The 20,852-nt window shown below is 55.9% G+C and overlaps 1 protein-coding gene across 6 annotated transcripts in view; it reads left to right on the top strand.

The window, feature by feature from the left end:
- The window catches only part of BRD4 (bromodomain containing 4), a 67,221-nt gene that overhangs the window by 9,790 nt on the left and 36,579 nt on the right, over nt 1-20,852 (top strand). For 4 of the 6 annotated variants that reach the window (XM_054051761.1, XM_054051760.1, XM_054051762.1 and 1 more), the window contains exons 2-7: nt 7,346-7,438; nt 13,050-13,163; nt 14,470-14,788; nt 15,962-16,099; nt 17,350-17,485; nt 19,551-19,837. In XM_054051761.1, coding sequence (XP_053907736.1) covers nt 13,150-13,163; nt 14,470-14,788; nt 15,962-16,099; nt 17,350-17,485; nt 19,551-19,837 — 894 coding nt within the window. In that variant the 5' untranslated portion in view covers nt 7,346-7,438; nt 13,050-13,149. Of the gene's footprint in view, nt 1-7,345; nt 7,439-8,922; nt 8,934-13,046; nt 13,164-14,469; nt 14,789-15,961; nt 16,100-17,349; nt 17,486-19,550; nt 19,838-20,852 lie in introns of those variants that run through there. The other 2 variants (XM_054051764.1, XM_054051763.1) reach the window with 2 other exon arrangements.

Below are 20,852 nucleotides of genomic sequence, written 5' to 3'. Positions count from 1 at the left end.
GATTTAGTGATGGGAAAAGGGGCTGGATGCTAAAAACAGGGTTTGAGCTTCGTCGCTCAACATCACCGTTAGTTTTCATGTCTGTAAGGAAGTGATTCCCAATGTTAACCCGCTCCCAAACCCTTGGCATCATCCCTGGGGTGTAATTAGGGATAATTTGGGCACGGTTCAGCTCCCCCAGGGTTGGGATGAGCAAAGGGGAGAGGCCTGGTGAGTTTAAACTCTCCGCTTGTTTGGTTCCTGCCCGCAAAAGGGATGGAGTGGGGAGAGGTCGATAAAGACCAGAAAGGGGGAAAATCAGATTGATTTTGCTGTCGGTGGCAAAACGGAGGATCTGACAATCCAGAGCGTCCCTGAGCGAGGCTGCAGGGGCTGTTTGTGGGAAAAAGGAAGCAAAGAGCCTTTTCCTCCTTCTCCTCCTCTGCGTTTCGGGTTGGACAAAAGAATTCCCTGTCAAATCCCTCTTGGGTCACGGGAGAAACGAGGCTGCAGCGCGTTCCTGTGGCAGGGCGGCATTTACAGGCGGCACTGACCTTGCGCCGGCTTTGTTTGCGGAGCTGCCCATCGTGGTTGGTGTCCGAAGGGAAAATTCCAGCAGGCTGCAGAGCCTGGGGAGGAGAAGACGGCGCCGCAGTCCTGGTTTAAAACACTTTAAGGTTGTTTCTCCTCCTTATCGGCTGTTTCTGGTCTGCTGTTGTCTTGGCGTTCCTCACCTCCCAGCTCGTTTTCTTCAGGAGAGGCGACTGTTGCGGAGCTCCGTGTTCTTGTGGACAGGATGGCACAGGGAAAACGCAATGCTGAGCAGGAGCTGCAGACGTGGGGCTGTGGAAGAGCAGGAATTGAGCAGAGGAGCAGGAATTTGGTGAAGCTGTGGGGCTGCAGAGGAGCAGGAATGAGTGGGAATTCAGCAGGGCAGCGCATTGTGATGTTGCAGGGTGGGCTAAAAAGGCTGTTTTGGACTCGGCGTCTAAATGTGCCATCAGGATCTTTGTGGTCATCCTGAAGTTTTGGGAGGGAATTGACTTTAAGATGTTCATTTTAAGGTGGTTGTCCATCAAATGTGCCTTTGGGAGCTCAGAAAGAACAGTTTCTTCCTAAAACTGAGCTTAAGGAGATTGGGGACCTCCTGTGGATTGAAAAACTCAAGGTGGGAATGCAGAGGAGCTTTAGAGGAGGGGGGAAATCCGGCTGTGACAGGGGTGGTTTCCATGTGCGTGAACAAGGGAAGGGGATGCTGGTGGGAAAAACCTTGGAGAAAAGAGCGGAGTTTGGGTTCCGTGAAGCCAAACCACCTCCCTGCTCAGCCTGGGATGTTCCCAGTGCCGGACAGTCGGAGATGGGGCTGCGGGGTTGGAGACCCCAGAGAGGATTCTGCTATTCCGCAGTGGAGTCAGTGTGAGCTCAGGGCTTTGAACACTTGGAGTCTGCATTCTCTGACCTCACCCATGCACTAATTGGGGCTGGAACGAGTAATTAACTCTGTGATGGGGTTTAGCAGGGGCATCTCTGAAAATTCCTGCTGTGTAGTCTTCCAACATATCCAGGAGGCCACGTCCTTCCGTGCCTTGTAGGAGAGAGCTGGTGAGGAGTGATTTCGTGGTGAGTTTAAGTCGCTCGTTAGCCTGACGAGGAGCCTCCTCCGATCCACTTGCTCCTAATTTAGTCCCAGTGGGAGCAGAAACGTGCTCTCCATGTTGCATCTCCCAGCTCCTCTGGGTTTAGTCACACTCCTGGCACCACGTCTCCCGCTGCGTGAAATGTCTTCCCGTCAGGCTGGAGGCTCTGGCTGGAAACGTGGGAGTTCCTTCTCCTCTGGAGGTTTCATCCGCGAGGATCGTCGGTGCCAAATGATCAATTAACAGATTCAAATTGGCTTCTCTGGCTACTGCTGAGGAAGGCGCTGGTGGTGAGCGCCGGGGAGGACACGAACGGTCGGGACTGCAGGAGCGTCAGATTGTTCCCGTAAGAGTGGCGGCTGCCGAGAGTTCCTACGCTTGTAATTCCGGAGCCTCCAGGGTTTGCTCCTGCAATTAAGGGAAGGGAATCATAGGATAGTTTGGGTTGGAAGAGACCTTAAAGGTTATCCAGTGCCACCCCTGCCATGGGGACACCTCCCACCGGATCAGGAGCTCCGAGCCCCATCCAACCTGGCCGTGAGCATCTCCAGGGATGGGGCAGCCACGGCTCCTCGGGGCAACCTGGGCCAGGGTTTCTTCAACCTCATGGTGAAGAAGTTCTTCCTTAAGTCAAGCCCCAAATCTTCTCCTCTCCAGTTTGTCGCCGCTGCCCCTCGTCCCATCCCCACGAGCCTTTGGGAACAGCCCCTGCGCAGCTTTCCTGGAGCCCCTTCAGGTGCTGCAGCTGCTCGAAGGTCTCCTGGGAGCCTTCTCCAGGCTGACCGAGCCCAACTCTCAGCCCGGCCTCGGGCGGGAGGTTCTGCAGCCCTCGCAGCATCCTTGGAGCCTCCTCTGGGCCCCTTCCAACAGCTCCATCTCCTCCTTCGGGTGAGGATTCCCGAGCTGGACCCGCTCCTCCAGCTGAGGTGTCGGCGAGGGGCAGAGGGGCAGATCCCCTCCCTCCCTGCTGCCCACGCGGCTCTGGATGCAGCCCGGGACACGGGGGGGTTCTGGGCCGCGAGCGCTCGTTGCCACCTCACGTCGAGCTTCTCCTTGGCAGACACCCCAAGTCCTTCTCCTCAGGGCTGCTCTCCATCCCATCATCCCCCATCCTGGATGGAAACCGCCCCGACCCAGGGGTAGGACCTTGCCCGTGGCCTCGGGGAACCTCCTGAGGTTCTCCAGCCCCACTTCTCCAGCCTGTCCAGGTCCCTCTGGGTGACATCCCGTCCTTCCCCTGCGGCATCTCCACCACTCATCATGGTATCCCGTGTACGGAGTCAGACTTTGGATCATCAGAATCTTTCTGGGGTCACGGCTGGTGTGGAAATTCATGGATCCGCAGGGATTGGGAGCTGAAAGGGTTTGGTTTGGTTGCCTTGAGCACAAAGCAGTGGCAGCGCACCCTCGAGTCGAAACCTTCCGCCTCTTCTGTCTCCCTTCCATCGGGGTTTGTGGAAGCAAATAGTGGGATGCAGGTGCACTGTGGTCGCGCGATTGGAGCGTGGAGGCTGGTTTTGTGCTGAGCAGCCTGATCCTGGAGGGAAAGATGGAGCAAAAACTGGATTATGGAGTAAAGAAATGGTTTTATTTCCCCCCCAAACTGATGTATCGTTCAGTTGGTGCCCAGAGCGATTCAAACAGTCCTGTCCTGCAGCGTTCAGATTCGATTCCTGGATCAAATTCCATCCTTTTCCCTCTGTGGTGTTGGAAAGGCCTCTGGGATCAAGGGTTGCTCGGTCACTGCTCCTCAGCGCAGGGTTGGGGCATTGTTCAAGGAGCGCAGAAGGGAAAAGCTGTTCTCTAAGTGTGAACTGGGAGCGTTTACAGAGAAACGGCTGCGAGGGGGAAGCGTGAATTGATGTGAAACTTTGGTTTGGAAGCGTCAAAGAGTGAGGTTGAATGAATCCATTTGGATCTGGGGGGAGATCTTGGAGGAGAAAGCTCTGCCTGTGAGCACAGAGAACCCATGAAAGAGGGTTAATGAGGCTGCAATTCTGCTTCCAGGGCTGCGTGGGCTCTCCTGGCTTTTGGGATCCGAAGGTTCCTGCCGGGAGGAACCGGTGACCATGGGGCTCTGTGGCGCTTCTGGCACACTTTTTTGTCCTTGCACGAAGATCCAGACCCAAACGGCCTTGGAGTTTATTTTGGGGTGGTTATTGCAGAGAGAGACGCGTGTTTACATGAGCGCGGACACCAAGTCTCTGGTTTCCTCCCGGATTTACTTTGAAACTGTGATTTTAATGCTGATTTCTGGGCGCTTTCATAGAATCATAGAATCACCGGGTTGGAAAGGACCCATTGGATCATCGAATCCAACCATTCCCAACACTCCCTAAACCATGTCCCTCAGCACTTCCTCCACCCGTTCCTTAAACACCTCCAGGGAAGGCGACTCCACCCCCTCCCTGGGCAGCTGTTCCAGTGCCGATGACTCTGTCTGTGAAGAATTTTTTCCTGATGTCCAGCCTGACCCTTCCCTGGTGGAGCTTGAGGCCATTCCCCCTTGTCCTGTCCTCTGTCCCGTGGGAGAAGAGCCCAGCACCCTCCTCTCCATGACCTCCTTTCAGGCAGTTGTAGAGAGGAATAAGGTCTCCCCTCAGCCTCCTCTTCTCCAGGCTAAACACCCCCAGCTCTCTCAGCCGCTCCTTGTAAGACGTTCTCCAGCCCCTCACCAGCTTCGTTGCTCTTCTCTGGACACACTCCAGAGCCTCAACATCCTTCTTGTGGTGAGGGGCCCAGAACTGAACACAGTACTCAAGGTTTGGTCTCACCAGAGCTGAGTACAGAGGGAGAATCCCCTCCCTGGCCCTGCTGGTGACCCCATTTCTGATCCAAGCCAAGATGCCATTGGCCTTCTTGTTCACCTGGGCACACTGCTGGCTCATGGTCAGTCACTGTCAACCATCACCCCCAGGTCCTTCTCCTCCGTGCAGCTCTCCAGCCACTCTTCCCCCAGTCGGTAGCGCTGCATAGGGTTGTTGTGCCCCAAGTGCAGGACCCAGCGTTTGGCCTTGTTAAACCTCATGCCATTGGCCTCAGCCCATCGGTCCAGCCTGTTCAGATCCCTTTGGAGCCTCCCTACCCTCCAGCAGATCCACGCTTCCACCCAGTTTGGTGTCATCTGCAAACTTGCTGAGGGTGCACTCAATGCCTTCATCCAGGTCATTGATAAAGACATTGAACAGAGCTGGACCAGTACTGAGCCCTGAGGAACCCCACTTGTGACTGGCCTCCAGCTGGAGTTAACTCCATTGACCACCACTCTCTGGGCCATCCAACCAGTTTTCAACCCAGGAGAGTGTGCGCCCATCCAGGCCAGAGGCTGACAGTTTCTGAAGCAGAATGCTGTGAGAAACCGTGTCGAAGACTTTACGGAAGTCCAAGAAGACTCCATCCACAGCCTTTCCCCCATCCAGTAGTTGAGTCATTTTGTCGTAGAAGGTGATCGGGTTGGTTTGGCGAGATCTGCCTTTCATGAATTCATGTTGACGGGGCCTGATCACCCGGTTCTCTTGCATGTGCTTCATGATAGCACTCAAGATCCCCTATTCCATGACTTTCTCCGGTGCTGAGGTCAGACTGACAGGCCTGGAGTTCCCGGGATCCTCCCTGCAACCCTTCTTGTCGATGGGAGATCCTCGCAGGGGATCTTGGTGGGAGAGCAGCTGAACGGATGGAAAACTTGGAATCTGATGAGTGCTTTTCTTGAAACCCTCGTGGAGATAATATTCCCCAGAGAAAAGAAGTGGATTGAGCAGGATTTCCGCTGTCAGCGTTGATGATTTGGTGGGGCCGGGGTTGGGTGGCTTTGTGGATCCAACCAAGGCTGCGCCATCGCGTGGAGGTGAGGAGCATCCAACAGGACAGGTCTGGAATCTCCTGAGGGTGACTCAAGCCTGAGAGGTACAGGAGTTCTTGGGGGGGCTGAGGAGCTTGGAGAAGCCGTGTCCTTCCAGAACGGATGTTGGTGGGAGAGGCCGGAGGGTTGGCAGTGTCTCACTTGGCTGTTTTGCTGCCATATCAATCGCTGTGGTGGTACCACAAAGGTCTTCTGCTTCCTGTGAGACCTGGAAGTTCTTTGCCATGTTGGGAGAGGACGGGCTGAGAGAGTTGGGGTTGTTCAGCCTGGAGGAGGCTTCGAGGAGACCTTAGAGCAGCTTCCAGGAGCTCCAGGAAAGCCGGGGTTTGAGCCGAAAGAGGGAAGATTGAGATGAGATCTTGGGGAGAAATGCTCTCCTGTGAGGTTGGGGAGGTCCTGGTTGCCCAGAGAAGTGGTGGCTTCCCTGGAGGTGTTGAAGACCATGTTGGATGGGGCTTGGAGCAACCGGATCCAGTGGGAGGTTTGGTTATTGGGAACCGGCAGTGAAACCGAGTCATTCCCGTGTCTTGTTTCGGGCTGTGGGTGTGGAGAAACGGCGTTTGCGAGGGAAAACCAACCTGTCTTTGGCTTATTGTGGTTCGTGTTATCGGCAAAGGGTGATCAGTGATGGGGTTCGGCTCTGGTAACGGAGTGTTTCCTCTGCAAGTGTGGAGAGGACATCGAGGGGGATGAGTGTGGATCTGCTGGAGGGCAGGAAGGGTCTGCAGAGGGATCGGGACAGGCTGGATCCATGGATGGAGCGTGGGAAGGGTCTGCAGAGGGATCAGGACAGGGTGGATCCATGGATGGAGCGTGGGAAGGGTCTGCAGAGGGATCAGGACAGGGTGGATCCATGGATGGAGGGTGGGAAGGGTCTGCAGAGGGATCAGGACAGGGTGGATCCATGGATGGAGGGTGGGAAGGGTCTGCTTGGCTCAGTCCTGGGGTTGCCATCAGGTCCAGGGAAGGGATTGTCCCCCTGGACTGGGCACTGCGGAGGCTGCACCTCAAATCCTCGGTTCAGTTTTGGGCCCCTCAGTCCAAGAGAGACATTGAGGGGCTGGAGAACATCTGGAGAAGGGAATGGAGCTGGGAAGGGGCTGGAGAACAAGGGAAGGGGCTGAGGGATCTGAGGGGGGTTTGGGCTGGAGAAGAGGAGGCTGAGGGGAGACCTCATGGCTCTGAGCAGCTCCTGAGAGGAGGTTGTGGTGAGGTGGGCGCTGGGCTCTGCTCCCCAGGAACACGCGATGGACGGGAGGAGATGGCCTCAAGGTGCCCCGGGGAGGGGTTTAGGTTGGACATTGGGAACGATTCCTTCATGGAAAGGGTGGAGAAGGGTTGGAAGCGGCTGCACAGGGACGTGGTGGAGTCTCTGTCCTTGGAAGAGCTCAGAACACGTGGAGCTGTGGCACTTGGGGCCAGAGTTCAAGTTCCAGACCCCTCACAGGCTGCCACGCAGGGATTTGGGACTCTCAAAGCTGAGCGGCCGCCCCCAAAGTTGGGTTAAACCAGAGTTTAAAGACTTCCTGAGCTGGAAAGTGCTTTTGTGCGGTTTGGTTTGGTTTGTGTGGAGAAGTTCAATGGGAAGAACAGCTCTGGGGGTATCGGAGCTTTCGGGAAGAGGCGTGTGGAGGTGGATGTCCTTCATCCTTTCTCTGAGTACATTGGAATTGTCTGGGCTGTTGTCCTGGATCCCATCACCCATCCACGGCTGTGTTGCGATCTTTTCCATCATCGAGAATTCCCGGGTTTCTGAACCATTTCCTACCAAGGAATATTGAAATCCAAAGAACCAGAAGGTGGAGGGTGGAAATTAGCCCTGAGTTGGCTGCAATTCCAAATTAACGCGCGCTCCTTTCCCTTCCAGATCTTTCTTTCCGTAGTAGCTCCGAACATGAAGGTCCGAGGCTGCGGCTGGTGAAGAGGAACCCAACGCCCGCAGGGTCAACTCCGATTCCAGGTGGGTTTGACCACCACGTGGTTCATTTGGGGGCCGTAATCCCTGGTTTGGGGTGGGATGGTGATTAAGAAGCCGCATCCATTGCCTTCTGGAGAGCTTTGGATGGAGTAAACCTCATCCAAGCAGCACCAGACACGGCACTGCCAGTGCTGGATTTACCGGTAGGCATTTACCGGCACGCGGAAGTAGGGAGGGTGAGAACAAACCTTCAGCTTCGTTAGGAGTGGATCAGACTTGATTATCTTGGTGCTTCCTTGGCTGAAGGATTTTAAACCCAAGAGCTTCCAACTGGGAAGATAATAGGGAGGAACGGGAAAGCAGAGGTGAGAGCGTGAGGTCGGGGAGAAGCTTCCCACGTGGGAAATAAATGGGAATTTTCAGTCTCCGGGTGTATTTTTGTGCTGTTCAGAAACGTCAGCCAGGAGGTTCGTCTCCCCTCGCGTGCGAGTGGGCTCCCGCTGCTCCGAATTTGGCCATTTTCTCCTCGATTGGGGTTTTTGGGAGCCTTTTGGGCTACTCTGGGGAGGTATCATTCCACCCAGCTCGAGCAAAGGAGATGCTACGAGGACGAGGTCGGTGCCTTTGCCTGGAATTCACCCTTCTGGCTGCGTTTTGGTCCTGATGCTTTGCCCAGAAAAATCCTCAATGAGGAAAATCATCCCAAATATCCAACTGTTGGTTTCAAAGCGCTGATTCGCTATCTCTGACGGGGGTGTGTTTGCACACGTGTCCTCGTCATGATGGGTGATTGCTTTCCTGGCATCTCCAGTGGGAGAATCCATGTTTTTCATTATCCGGCTGCTCTTGGAATGCCTTCCGCTCGCTGGAGTTTTCTTTGCTCTTGGACAGCAAGAAGGAAAACAGGGGAAAAGCTTTCCCTTTCCAGCTCCTGCGAGTGGGCATCAAATCCTTTTGATTCCCAGACCGCGAGGGCAGTAACGGCCTCACGCTTGATTCGCAGCTTGGATTTGGCGCAGAATGGGTAAAAGAAGTCATTTTTGGGGGCTTAGAAAAGATAAACTTGTCCTCGGTGACAATTCTGAGTCACGCGGTCGCCCACACCGAGGTGCTGGTGGTGTTCCCGTCCCTCCTGGTGCGCCGGGAGCTCGTGGGATGGACTTTGGGATAACCGTGTTGGTGATGGATGATGGAGAAAGGCCTAAGGGGCAGCCAAGCGGTGTCTTCCCTCACGGGGGCGTCACTTGTGCCTGAATCCATCTCCTCCGGCGCTGCCGGAACGGGAACCGGCAGCCATTTGGAATGCGCCATCAAGAGAGGCTGCGGTGCCACGCTGGGACTGTGCCTCCTTGTTCTCCTCCTGCTTCCAGGAGGGAATTCCACCTGCAGGAGGTGCTCCTCCAGAAGCTTCTCCAACACGAGTGCTTCCTGTGGGTGCGTTCCTTGAGGAACCGCTCCAGCGTAGGTCCTTCCCGAGGGGCCACAGGCAGTGCTGGACCTCGCTGGGGGTGTGGGGTGGTGGTGGCACCTCCGATTCTCAGGATCTCGGAGAGAGGAGCCATTCCTCACCGGCACTGGGGACATCTCCACCGATCCCACCAGCCTTCTCCAGGCTGACCGAGCCCAACTCTCAGCCCGGCCTCGGGCAGGAGGTTCTGCAGCCCTCGCAGCATCCTTGGAGCCTCCTCTGGGCCCCTTCCAACAGCTCCATCTCCTCCTTCGGGTGAGGATTCCCGAGCGGGACCCGCTCCTCCAGCTGAGGTCTCACCCAGAGGAGCAGAGCTGTTCCGTTTAACAGTTCCCGGAAGGCAAAGCTCTGGAAGTACAGGGGGAAGGAAAGCAAAGCAGAAGGAGAAAAAGGTGGAGTTGAAGGAAAGAGAGACGTTTCCATGTTTTATTGAAACCACAGCACCATCACAGCTGAAGCGATGAAAGATGCTCAGGGGGACTTTCTCCGTTGTTCATCCAGCGCTGTCTCCCATCCGGATTAATCCCACTATAACCTCAACCCCATACGCTTTGAGTGCCTGATTGAGGGTGCAATCCTGCTCCTCGACAGCTACTCCGGATCCAAATCCAGAGGGAATGCGCTCTCCTGTGCATTCCATTAATCCACCGCTCTGTCCGATGCATTTAATGCCACCGTAAATCATGGAATCGTTGAGGTCGGACAGGAGCTTTAAGATTGTTGGTGTCTCTGTGTGCGTGGAGGGAAGGGGGGACCTTCCCACCTCTCCATCCGGGAACGTTTGGAATAAATCAGTCTGGTTTAGCTCCGTGGTGGTGGAAGATGGATAGAAAAGAGTTCTGGCTTGCTTGAAAATCCGCAGCCTGGCAGAAACCAAAGGGAATGGTCGCCACCTCCAATTCCCGTGGGATTCCTCTCAGCTTGGTTTTCCAGCTGAGCCTTTTCCAGACCCTTCTTAGGCAGCAGACTGCGCGCTGGGATCCGTCATGATGTGATTTCCCCATGAATTCCAGGTTGGGCTTTCCCTTTTCCTGCGGTCCCACTCCTGTTGTGGATTTGGGATCTGAGACTTGCCTTTATGGATAGAATTCCAGCCCTTCCCTACTCGTGCACACCCCCAGGAGAAGCCGACAGCTTTGAAACTCGGCTTCCACCCACCGAGCTCTGCAGGGGACTCACAGGAGAGAACGCATCGATCCGAATCCGGAGCAGGAGGTTGATCCAACGTGCTTCATACTTAACCGATCGCTTCCCAAAGAGGTCGTTCCGCTCCAGAGCGTGAATCCATGTGAATCATTGCATTCTCAGTACTCACTCAGGCACAAAGTTGTTCCGGCTCCCTTTCCCTAAGCCGGTTTTGCCGTCGGAGCCGCGCTGGTGCCTTCCCAAAGTGGGATTTCCGTGTTCCTGAAGTCGCTGCAGGTGGATCCCACACTGCCCATATCGCCGTCTCCGGGATGGAGGTGTTTCGGACTGATGTCGTTGGTTCAACATCACTGATTCCGAATGGAATCAAATCCTTCTCTGCTCCGGCAGCTCCTGAGACAGAGGGAGAACCTCGACAGGATTTCGTTGCTCAGGGGCTTTGGAAGGAGTCATCCCATAACCTTTTCCTTTGGCTGAGGTGGAACAGGAGCCATCGGGGCGACTCCGTGTGGATGCAGCCGCTCCGTGTCCTTTAGGCAGGTTCTGGAGTCTCCGGCTCTTCCTGTTGGATGGGCGCATCCCTGATCCAGTGAATCCTCCATCGCTTTCCTTTCTGGCAGTTCCTCCTCTTATCGCAGTCTCAGCCATCCCCACCCCTTTCATCCAGCCTGGAATGATCCAGCGGATTCTTCCCTCCCCAAGTCCTTGGATCTTTGACCCCCTTAGGCTGTTTTCCGGAGGTTGGTGCGGTGCCAGCGCACCCCGTCTTCCCAAGTTAGCGATTCCTCCCACTTTCCAGGCGGACGATACTCCTGTGTTTGTTTTTCCAGGGGCTCCGGCTGCCGTCCCGTCCCACGTGACACACATCTGCCCATCCCTCCTTCCGCCTCCACCCCTTCCTCAGCCCTCGCCGAGGATCCTGCTCCTCTGGCAGCGCTTCCGTAGAGCGAGGGCATTCCCAGTCCGCAAAGCCGTTGGATTCATCCTCTGTGATCCCTCAGGCCTCACTGGTTCCCCGCTCTGGTGTCCTCTGGATCTGCAGCCACATTCCCTCTTATCTTAGCAACACAGTGGATTTTCCAGACTGGTTTCCCACCAACATCATCCTTCATCCCTCTCATTCCTGTTCCCTCCAATCCCTGTCTCCCCCATCCCTATTTCTCTCCGCAATCCGTGTCTGTCTCCCAGTTTCCCTCCTATCCCCATCCTTTTCTTCTCCCATCCCTATTTCTCTCCACAATCCGTGTCTTCCCCCCCCATTTCCTTCCTATCCCCATCCCCGTCTCCCCCCATCCCCGTCTCCCCCATCCTCGTCTCCCCCCATCCCCGTCTCCCCCATCCCCGTCTCCCCCCATCCCCGTCTCCCCCCATCCCCGTCTCCCCCCATCCCCGTCTCCCCCCATCCTCGTCTCCCCCCATCCCCGTCTCCCCCATCCCCGTCTCCCCCATCCTCGTCTCCCCCATCCCCGTCTCCCCCCATCCCCGTCTCCCCCCATCCCCGTCTCCCCCCATCCCCGTCTCCCCCCATCCCCGTCTCCCCCATCCTCGTCTCCCCCATCCCCGTCTCCCCCCATCCCCGTCTCCCCCCATCCCCGTCTCCCCCCATCCCCGTCTCCCCCATCCTCGTCTCCCCCCATCCCCGTCTCCCCCCCATCCTCGTCTCCCCCCCATCCCTGTCTCCCCCATCCTCGTCTCCCCCCCATCCCCGTCTCCCCCCATCCCCGTCTCCCCCCATCCTCGTCTCCCCCATCCTCGTCTCCCCCCCATCCCCGTCTCCCCCCATCTCTCCACCCCATTCCTCTCCCCACTCCTTCTCTTCTCCCCCTTTCCCTTCTTTCCTCATCCCTTTTTCTCTCCCCAATCCACGTTTCCCCCATTATCTCTCCATCCTTATCTCCCCAATCCGTCTCTGCCCCCCATTTTCCCCCTCTCCCCGTCTCTCTCTCTGCCGTTGTGGTGCCGCGGCAGCTCCGTCCCTTCCTCCCTCTTCCCAGAGAGGGGAAAAAAAACCCCATCCAGGAATTCTCTTGGCCATCGGAATTCCAAACACATGGATCCAACCGAGCGCTGGATCCCACATCTCTGCGCTCACTATCACCCCACTGCGGTCCCTCCTCCTGATTCCCACTTTGACCTTCACCTAATGAAGCGCTGACCGTTAATCACCATAATTAAGCAGTTTTCCCATATTTCCATAAATAAATGTGTTTTCTTCCGAAGGCGACAGCACAGGGCCACCTCTTGGGGTCACTGGAGGCTTCCTGGTCGCCGGATCCATGTGGATTTTCCAGCTCTGGCTTAACGATTCTCTTCTCATTAATTACTCTTTCCCTGCTCCGGAGATGAAGCTGGAGCGGCGTTTGGGTGGTTTTAATCCTCAGAATTGAGGAGAATCCACATGGAACGCTGTCTCGTGTCCGGTCTGAGGTGATCGCTGCTCCGTAGCGTCGGTGGGATCGCGGGAATCCAAATGTAGCGATACCTTTGCCTATGGCTGATGGACATCGGCATCCGTAACGCCGCTTAATTGGGCTTTCACGTAATTAATACCGGCTAATGTGGGAAAAGCAGTGTGAAAAAGCAAGAGGAACCTGGTGGGATCCGTCCAGGAGAGTCAGGAGACAGGGAAAAGCTACGGGATCCATGAAATAAATGGAAATAAAAGAGTGAATCGATCCCAGATGGAATGGCTGAGATGGGTGGATGGAGCCTTCACTTTTGGGTGGAAAGAGAGGGAATGAAATGAGTGGGAAATGTTCTCCTGGCTCCTTAAAAGCAGAATTCCTGGATTCCTGTCAAGGGTGGCGCCGGGAATATTGTGGCGTTCCAGGGATTTGAAGGACACGGTTGACTGCCGGCCTCGGGAGGATGAGTTTTGGCAAGGCGCTTGCCCTAAGGCTGGAAAAACCTTGGAAAAGCTTCAGTCTGGGTGTTATCTTCTCGCTTTTCCCTGCGTGTCGGCCGCCTCCGTGGCTTCCAGGAGGGCTCCATCGTTTCTGGATCACTGCCTTGGATTAATCGTTGTGTTTGTTCCCTCAGATACGGTGTCTGAGGGCATTTGTGCCTGGAGCCACGGAGGATTCCATGGAGAAGCCAGGCGACCTCTGACTCGGCAGCGGATCGGGGCAGTTCCACGGCCATGTATCCTACCAGGTAACGGCAACCCGGAGCGAGCAACCGGGCCCGGTTCCATCCAGACGGCTCCTCGCTCCAGAGCGTCCCCTCAATTCCCAACGTGGAGGAATCGGCACCAACAGTTCAAGGGGGTTTACAATCCAGATTGACTCCGTATCAGGAGAATGGGGAGGAAAGGAAATTGGGAGGAGGTTTTGCGGACATCGGAGGTGGCGGCTCTGGGTGGGATTCTCCAGTAGAACATTCAGCGTTGCGTTAGCCGGAGGTGAACGTTGGCTGCTTCAAAGTTCCCTTCCTGGCATTGGCAACTCCAACCCCAGAGGGTTATCCTCGTTAGATCCTCGTTAAGGCTCTTGCTGGAGGACCTCGGAGTCCTCTTCGACCTTTCAGCACACAGTGGGGGATGATGGGATGGAGAGCAGCCCTGAGGAGAAGGACTTGGGGTGGGACGAGGAGAAGCTCGACGTGAGGTGGCAACGAGCGCTCGCGGCCCAGAACCCCCCCGTGTCCCGGGCTGCATCCAGAGCCGCGTGGGCAGCAGGGAGGGAGGGGATCTGCCCCTCTGCCCCTCGCCGACACCTCAGCTGGAGGAGCGGGTCCAGCTCGGGAATCCTCACCCGAAGGAGGAGATGGAGCTGTTGGAAGGGGCCCAGAGGAGGCTCCAAGGATGCTGCGAGGGCTGCAGAACCTCCCGCCCGAGGCCGGGCTGAGAGTTGGGCTCGGTCAGCCTGGAGAAGGCTCCCAGGAGACCTTCGAGCAGCTGCAGCCCCTGAAGGGGCTCCAGGAAAGCTGCGCAGGGGCTGTTCCCAAAGGCTCGTGGGGATGGGACGAGGGGCAGCGGCGACAAACTGGAGAGGAGAAGATTTGGGGCTGGACTTAAGGAGGAACTTCTTCCCCGCGAGGGTGGGGAACCCCTGGCCCAGCTTCCCAGAGGAGCCGTGGCTGCCCCATCCCTGGAGATGCTCACGGCCAGCTTGGATGGGGCTCGGAGCTCCTGATCCGGTGGGAAGGATCAGGGGTGGCACCGGATGAGCTTTGAGGTCCCTTCCAACCCAGCGCATTCTATGACTCTGCGTTAGGCCGGAACGGGGATAAAACTCACGTCCTAAGGAGTGGAGAGGCAACACCAGAACCTGGTGTGGAAGAGGCGTTGCCGTGGAATGTTGTTTCTTACGCCAAAATGTGGCCGTTATTTGTTGGGAGAGGAGGATGTTGTCAGTTGGGAGCGGGACACGAGGCCCAGTTGCCCTTTTATTGGTAAGCAGAACCTGTTATGGAAACCCCAGCGTCCAAGTGACCATGTCTTCTTCTCCTCATCCCATAGGGTATCCGGTGAGGAATGCAATGGGATCAATAGCATGTCGGCGGAGAGCGGCCCTGGAACGCGACTGAGGAATCTGCCGGTGATGGCGGATGGACTGGAGGCCACTCAGATGTCTACGACGCAGTCCCAGGCTCAACCCCAACAAGGCAGCGCTGTCGGCGTGAACCCACCACCGCCGGAGACCTCCAACCCCAACAAACCCAAGCGCCAGACCAACCAGTTGCAGTATCTGCTCAAGGTGGTGCTGAAGACGCTGTGGAAGCACCAGTTTGCGTGGCCTTTCCAGCAGCCCGTGGACGCCGTTAAGCTGAACCTCCCTGTGAGTAGAGGTTGAAGGACCAGGGGGTGGTTCCTGGTGGCAGGAGGGAGGTGGCTTGGGCTGACGCCGGTGGCTGCTCCTCTCCTGAAACCGTGGAATCCATCCCTAATGGTTGGGTTGATGATCTTGCGGTTGGTTTGATGGTCCAGCGGTTGGACCCGGTGATCTAACGATGGGATACGTTGGTCTCACGGTTGGGTGTGTTGGTCTCACGGTTGGATCTGATGGTCTCATGGTTGAATCCATCATCTGACTGTTGGATCCAATGGTCGGATCAGTGGTTTCATAGTTGGATCCATCATCTGACTGGCTGGGTCCATGGACTGGAGGGCAGGAAGGGTCTACAGAGGGATCGGGACAGGTTGGATCCATGGATGGAGGGCAGGAAGGGTCTACAGAGGGATCAGGACAGGTTGGATCCATGGATGGAGGGCAGGAAGGGTCTACAGAGGGATCAGGACAGGTTGGATCCATGGATGGAGGGCAGGAAGGGTCTACAGAGGGATCAGGACAGGGTGGATCCATGGATGGAGGGCAGGAAGGGTCTGCAGAGGGATCAGGACAGGGTGGATCCATGGATGGAGGGCAGGAAGGGTCTGCAGAGGGATCGGGACAGGGTGGATCCATGGATGGAGGGCAGGAAGCGTCTACAGAGGGATCAGGACAGGGTGGATCCATGGATGGAGGGCAGGAAGGGTCTACAGAGGGATCGGGATGGTGGCAACCAGCATCCTTGCAAGAGTAGAATGAGAGGAGATGGTCTCAAGCTGCTCCGGGGGATGGTTGGGTTGGATATTGGGATATAGTGGATATATTCCTTTCCCAAAGAGTGCTGGAAGCGGCAGGGAAGGAGCCGAGTCCTCATCTTTGAAAGCCGTGGAGATGTGGGGCTGAGGGCCCTGGAGTAGAGATTTGGCCGTGTTGGATTCAGGATTTGATCTGAGGGATCTTCAAGAGCTTTTCCAAGCTCAGTGATCCCATGATTCTAAACACACATGGGAACCTCCTCCCGGGGCTACGTCCCTGCTGGTATCCCACCTGGAATGCCAAAGACATTGCTGGGACCTTATCCAGGTGGGACTGGGAATGGAACGGGCAATCCCAGTCCTTTCTGCTCCGTGAAAACTCATCCTTTCAGGTCTCTCGTTGACGTCTCCTCTTCTCCCTTTGCAGGATTATTATAAGATAATTAAAACCCCGATGGACATGGGAACAATAAAGAAACGTTTGGAGAACAACTACTACTGGAACGCTCAAGAGTGCATCCAGGACTTCAACACCATGTTTACAAACTGCTACATCTACAACAAGGTACGGAAAGTTCTCCCATCGCCTTCTTCCAAAGCGAATCCTCCACGTTCCGCTTGAACCGGTGCGGGAATGCCGACGTCGTTTGTTCTGAAGGGTCGTAACGAGGAAAAACCAACGGCGTGAAAGCCGTGGGAGATGAGGGGGTGTCTCCTCTGCTGAGAAGGGAGACGCCAACAGGCCCAAAAGCCACATTCCTCCTTAAAATCCTCCTTTTTCAGGGGAGAAATTCCCTTGGGAGCTCGTTCCGAGCTCTTTTCATCCCGTACCTCAGTGCTATCCGGAAAGACCTCTTCCATGAGACCCTCCAAGGTCTTGTGTGGTGGGGATGTCTCCCTGGTATCCATCCCTGTCTTTCTTTTTCCATCGCTTTTCCTTTTTCTCTTGACATCGATCCCCGTCTTTCTTTTTCCTTCGATTTTTCGTCCTCTCTTGATTCGGAAAACGGCCTTTCCCGCGTGTTGGTGTCACCAACTCCGGGTTTATTCCTTGGGAACACCTTAGGGACATCCCCACCCACTGTAAAGTTTGTCTGGAAAACAAAAGGACCTTAAGATTGAGGTTTGTCCACACATTTGGCACTTGAGATGGTGTCTGTTGTGTGGAAACACCAAATCCAGATGGAGATCCATCACCGGTGGTGCTCCTCAGGGGTCCCTACTGGGACAGCGCTGTTTGATATCTCCATCAATGATCTCCACAGTGAGATCGAGGGCCTCCTCAGCCCGTTTGGAGGTGACCCCAAGCCCAGGGGGGCAGTTCCGCACCGGAAGGATGAGATATCACCCAGAGGGACCTGGACAGGCTGGAGAAGTGGGGCTGGAGAACCTCAGGAGGTTCCCCGAGGCCACGGGCAAGGTCCTACCCCTGGGTCGGGGCGGTTTCCATCCAGGATGGGGGATGATGGGATGGAGAGCAGCCCTGAGGAGAAGGACTTGGGATGGGATGAAGGGGAACGGCGACAAACTGGAGAGGAGAAGATTTGGGGCTTGACTTGAGGAGGAACTTCTTCACCACGAGGGTGGGGAGCCCCTGGCCCAGGTTGCCCCGAGGAGCCGTGGCTGCCCCATCCCTGGAGATGCTCACGGCCAGGTTGGATGGGGCTCGGAGCTCCTGATCCGGTGGGAGGTGTCCCCATGGCAGGGGTGGCACCGGATGAGCTTTGAGGTCCCTTCCAACCCAACCCATTCTATGATTCTTTCTTCCTCCAACCATTCCATATGTTGGTCCTGATGTGTCCCCTTTCCATCCAGCCAGGAGATGACATTGTCTTAATGGCTGAAGCTCTGGAGAAGCTTTTCCTGCAGAAGATCTCCGAGATGACCCAAGAGGAGACGGAAATCGTCATCGCGCAGACCAAGGGGAGAGGCCGCGCCAGGAAGGAAGCAGGTACGCTGCTCGTTGGCGCAGCTTTGGTGGTTGAACCATGTTTTGGGGCATCTTCATGGAGGACCTCAATGCAAAGATCTGTTAATTAGGAGGTTAATTAACCCCACGCTTCCTTCCATGGGGTTGTTGTGTTCCCACTGCCTCGCTTTTCGCATGGAGCGTCTCAGATGGGGTGGGAAGGGTGGGCTGCTCTCTTCCAGGCTCTGTGATGCCTTTGGAAGTCCTCATCCACGGAGAAATCCCTCATCCATGGATTCCAGGCTTCGTTTTCGTGTGAGGAGGAACATTTAGGCCGAGCTGCTGGTCAGGCGCCATCGTTCCCGCCTTTCCGTGAAGAGATGAGGTTGAGAACAACAGTCGAGGGGTTTAATTCCTGCTTTTTGGAGCTGAGCCGATGAAAATGCCCTCAGAAAACCTCATGGATAAGGTAGAAACCACGTGAATTCCACTGTATCCAACCCTTGGAGTTCCTCCACCGTTTCTCCTGTCCTCCTGGAGGGGCTCGAGGCTGTAGAAAAGCAACTCCAGAGGAAGGGATTGCGACGAGAAGCTCCAGAACGATGGGGCGGTCGTGGTGGAGAGTGTCCAGAAGCAGTTGGGAATGTCCCAACCTGCTCCTCTTCTCCCCAGAACGTCCTCAAGTCAGGATTTCCACACCTTCCTCGTTCATTTGGGGATGATTTAGGGACAGATGACGATTCTGGATGAGTTGAACGTCCTCTGAGAGGTCCCCAGAGATGAATCCGCTTGGTGAAACCTGACCTGTTGGTGGCCACAAGCCCAGAAAGCCCTTCTTCTGCAGCCGAACTGATGGGTGGACCTCGTCTTGTTCTTCCCCAGCGCTGGAACGTCCACCTAAAGCCCATCCGTGGTGGTGTGACCCCTCTGGAAGGTTATAAACCCGTCAAGTGCCGTTGAGTATCTGCAGCTGTTGGTGCTTTAGGGCTTTGTGTTGATGATGTTGGTTCTTTCCTCCTGGATTTGGGATCTCCACAATTCCCAAGTGCCATTTTGGGCCCTCATTTGGGCCCTTTTTCTACCGCTTGATGTCACGGGGCGGTTCCACCACTCCTTGGTTGATTTATGGTCACTCCAAGAGTTTCTTTCCAATCCTCATCCTTGAAGGCCCTCCAGTTTTCCACATCGGTAACGATGGAGGTCGGAACTGGACAGAAAAGAACCTCCAGAGTCTTCTGTCCGTACTTCACGGACTTCATTGACTCATTTTTGGGCCTCTTGAACGTTCACCAGACTGGTTGGTGGCTTCCAACGCCGTCAGCTCATCCCTGGAGGGGCTGAGCCCGTCCTGGCCATGACTCCGTCTCACCAGACGCGTATCCACCACACTTCCAAGCTTCCCGTCTTCCTTTGAACCTTCTCCCGTCTCCTCCTTGAGTCCCTCTCAGCCTTTTTTAACCCAAACGTCGTGTGATCCTGAGAGGAATGACCATGGCAGGAGCTTCTGTCACCTAAAGGAGACGCTCTGAGAGGATTTACTCTGCAAATCCTCACGTTTCGGCCTCGCTGTGGTCGTGGTGGGATCCAAACAGGTCGTTTCCCAAAGTTTCTTGGAAAACCGGTGGGAGCTGCTCCAGGAACGTGATGTTTAACCGGAAAATGGGTGGAGGATCGTCAACCAGGAAGGGTTTCAGGTCCGGTTGCGTGGATCACCATGAGGTCGGAGTTCGTTAGTCACCGGTTGAACTCCGGAGGGAAGAGGTGCCCACTTCGGGCTCCGAAATGATGGTGGTCAGGAACCACCAGGAGGAAAGGATGGACTCAGCTCCTTCAAGACCTCGTGGGGAGGGAAGGGAGGAGCCCGAAGGAGCCGTTGGGCTCCTCCTGGTTGTTTCCTGGTGGGGTCCTGCCCCGGGGTGTGAGCTCTTTGCCCCTTTCACCTGATGAGCCACCAAAGCCCTCGTGGCCAAGGAAACCCCCACCGGGTGTTGGTTCCTCCGGAATGAGAACCGTGAGAGATTCATCGTTAAATGGTGTCGTTGCAAAGCCTTCATTGCTTTGGCCGTTGTGTTGGAAGAGTCTCCACCCATTCTTTGGTCTCTCTCAGCAGTGACGTCCAAGCCGGGCTCTTCCACGGTCCCCAACGCCACTCAGGCCTCGTCGCCGGCGCCGCCGCAAGCGCCGCAGCAGAACCTCCAGTCGGCGCAGACGCCTCATCCCTTCCCTCCCGTCACCCCCGACCTCATCGTCCAGACGCCCATCATGACGGTGGTGCCTCCTCAGCCTCCGGCGCCGCCGCCTCCTGCTCCTCAGGCCCCCGCCCCACCAGCCCCGGCTCCCCAACCCATCCAAGCGCACCCTCCCGTCATCCCGACGCCCGCCCAGCCGGTCAAGGTGAGCCCTTCCCCTGTGGACCTGGAACCGTCAACCGTGGGGTGGGGTGGGGTGGGGTGGAAGGGACCTTAAAGCCATTCCTTAATGGTTGTGGAACCATCAACCATGGGTTGGGTTGGGTTGGGTTGGAGAGGACCTCAAAGCCTGAGATGAGCCATTCCTTAATGGTTGTGGAACCATCAACCATGGGTTGGGTTGGAGAGGACCTCAAAGCCTGAGATAAGCTATTCCTCAGTGGTTGTGGAACCATCAACCATAGATGGGGTTGGGTTGGGTTGGGTTGGAAGGACCTTAAAGTCATTCCTTAGTGGTTGTGGAACCATCAACCATGGATTGGGTTGGGTTGGGTTGGAAAGATCTCAAAGCCCAAGGGGAGCCATGTCTTAGTGATCATGGAACCATCAACCATGGGTTGGGTTGGGGTGGGTTGGAGAGGACCTCAAAGCCTGAGATGAGCCATTCCTCAATGGTTGTGGAACCATCAACCATGGGTTGGGTTGGGTTGGAGGGGACCTCAAAGCCCGAGATGAGCCATTCCTTAATGATCATGGAACCATCAACCATGGGTTGGGTTGGGTTGGGTTGGGTTGGGTTGGAAGGGACCTTAAAGACATTCCTCAATGGTTGTGGAACCATCAACCATGGGTTGGGTTGGAGAGGACCTCAAAGCCTGAGATGAGCCATTCCTTAATGGTTGCAGAACCATCAACCATGGGTTGGGTTGGAAGGGACCTCAAAGCCCGTCCAGTTCCAACCCCGCCCTCTGGGCAGAGAGACCCTCCAGTGGACGAGGTTGCCCCACGCCCATCCAACCCGGCCTTGAAGCCCTCCACCACGCGTTTTATCTTAACGTGACGGCGGAAATGACCTTCTCGCGGTAGAAAAGCTGCCGGTGGTCGGGTGGTCGCCTTCGCCTTTGCCGCTGGAGGTTCATTTTGACCTGAATGGACACAGTTTGGTCCAAAAAAATCCCTGGTTTGAGAAATAGAGGACCTTCTGTGTCACCACTTATGGT

The sequence above is a fragment of the Cuculus canorus genome, chromosome 30 (genome assembly GCF_017976375.1).
Source record: "Cuculus canorus isolate bCucCan1 chromosome 30, bCucCan1.pri, whole genome shotgun sequence".
Classification (NCBI taxonomy): domain Eukaryota; kingdom Metazoa; phylum Chordata; class Aves; order Cuculiformes; family Cuculidae; genus Cuculus; species Cuculus canorus.
The sequence above is the reverse complement of the archived record's forward strand: the minus strand, read 5'-3'. Positions and strand labels throughout refer to the sequence as shown.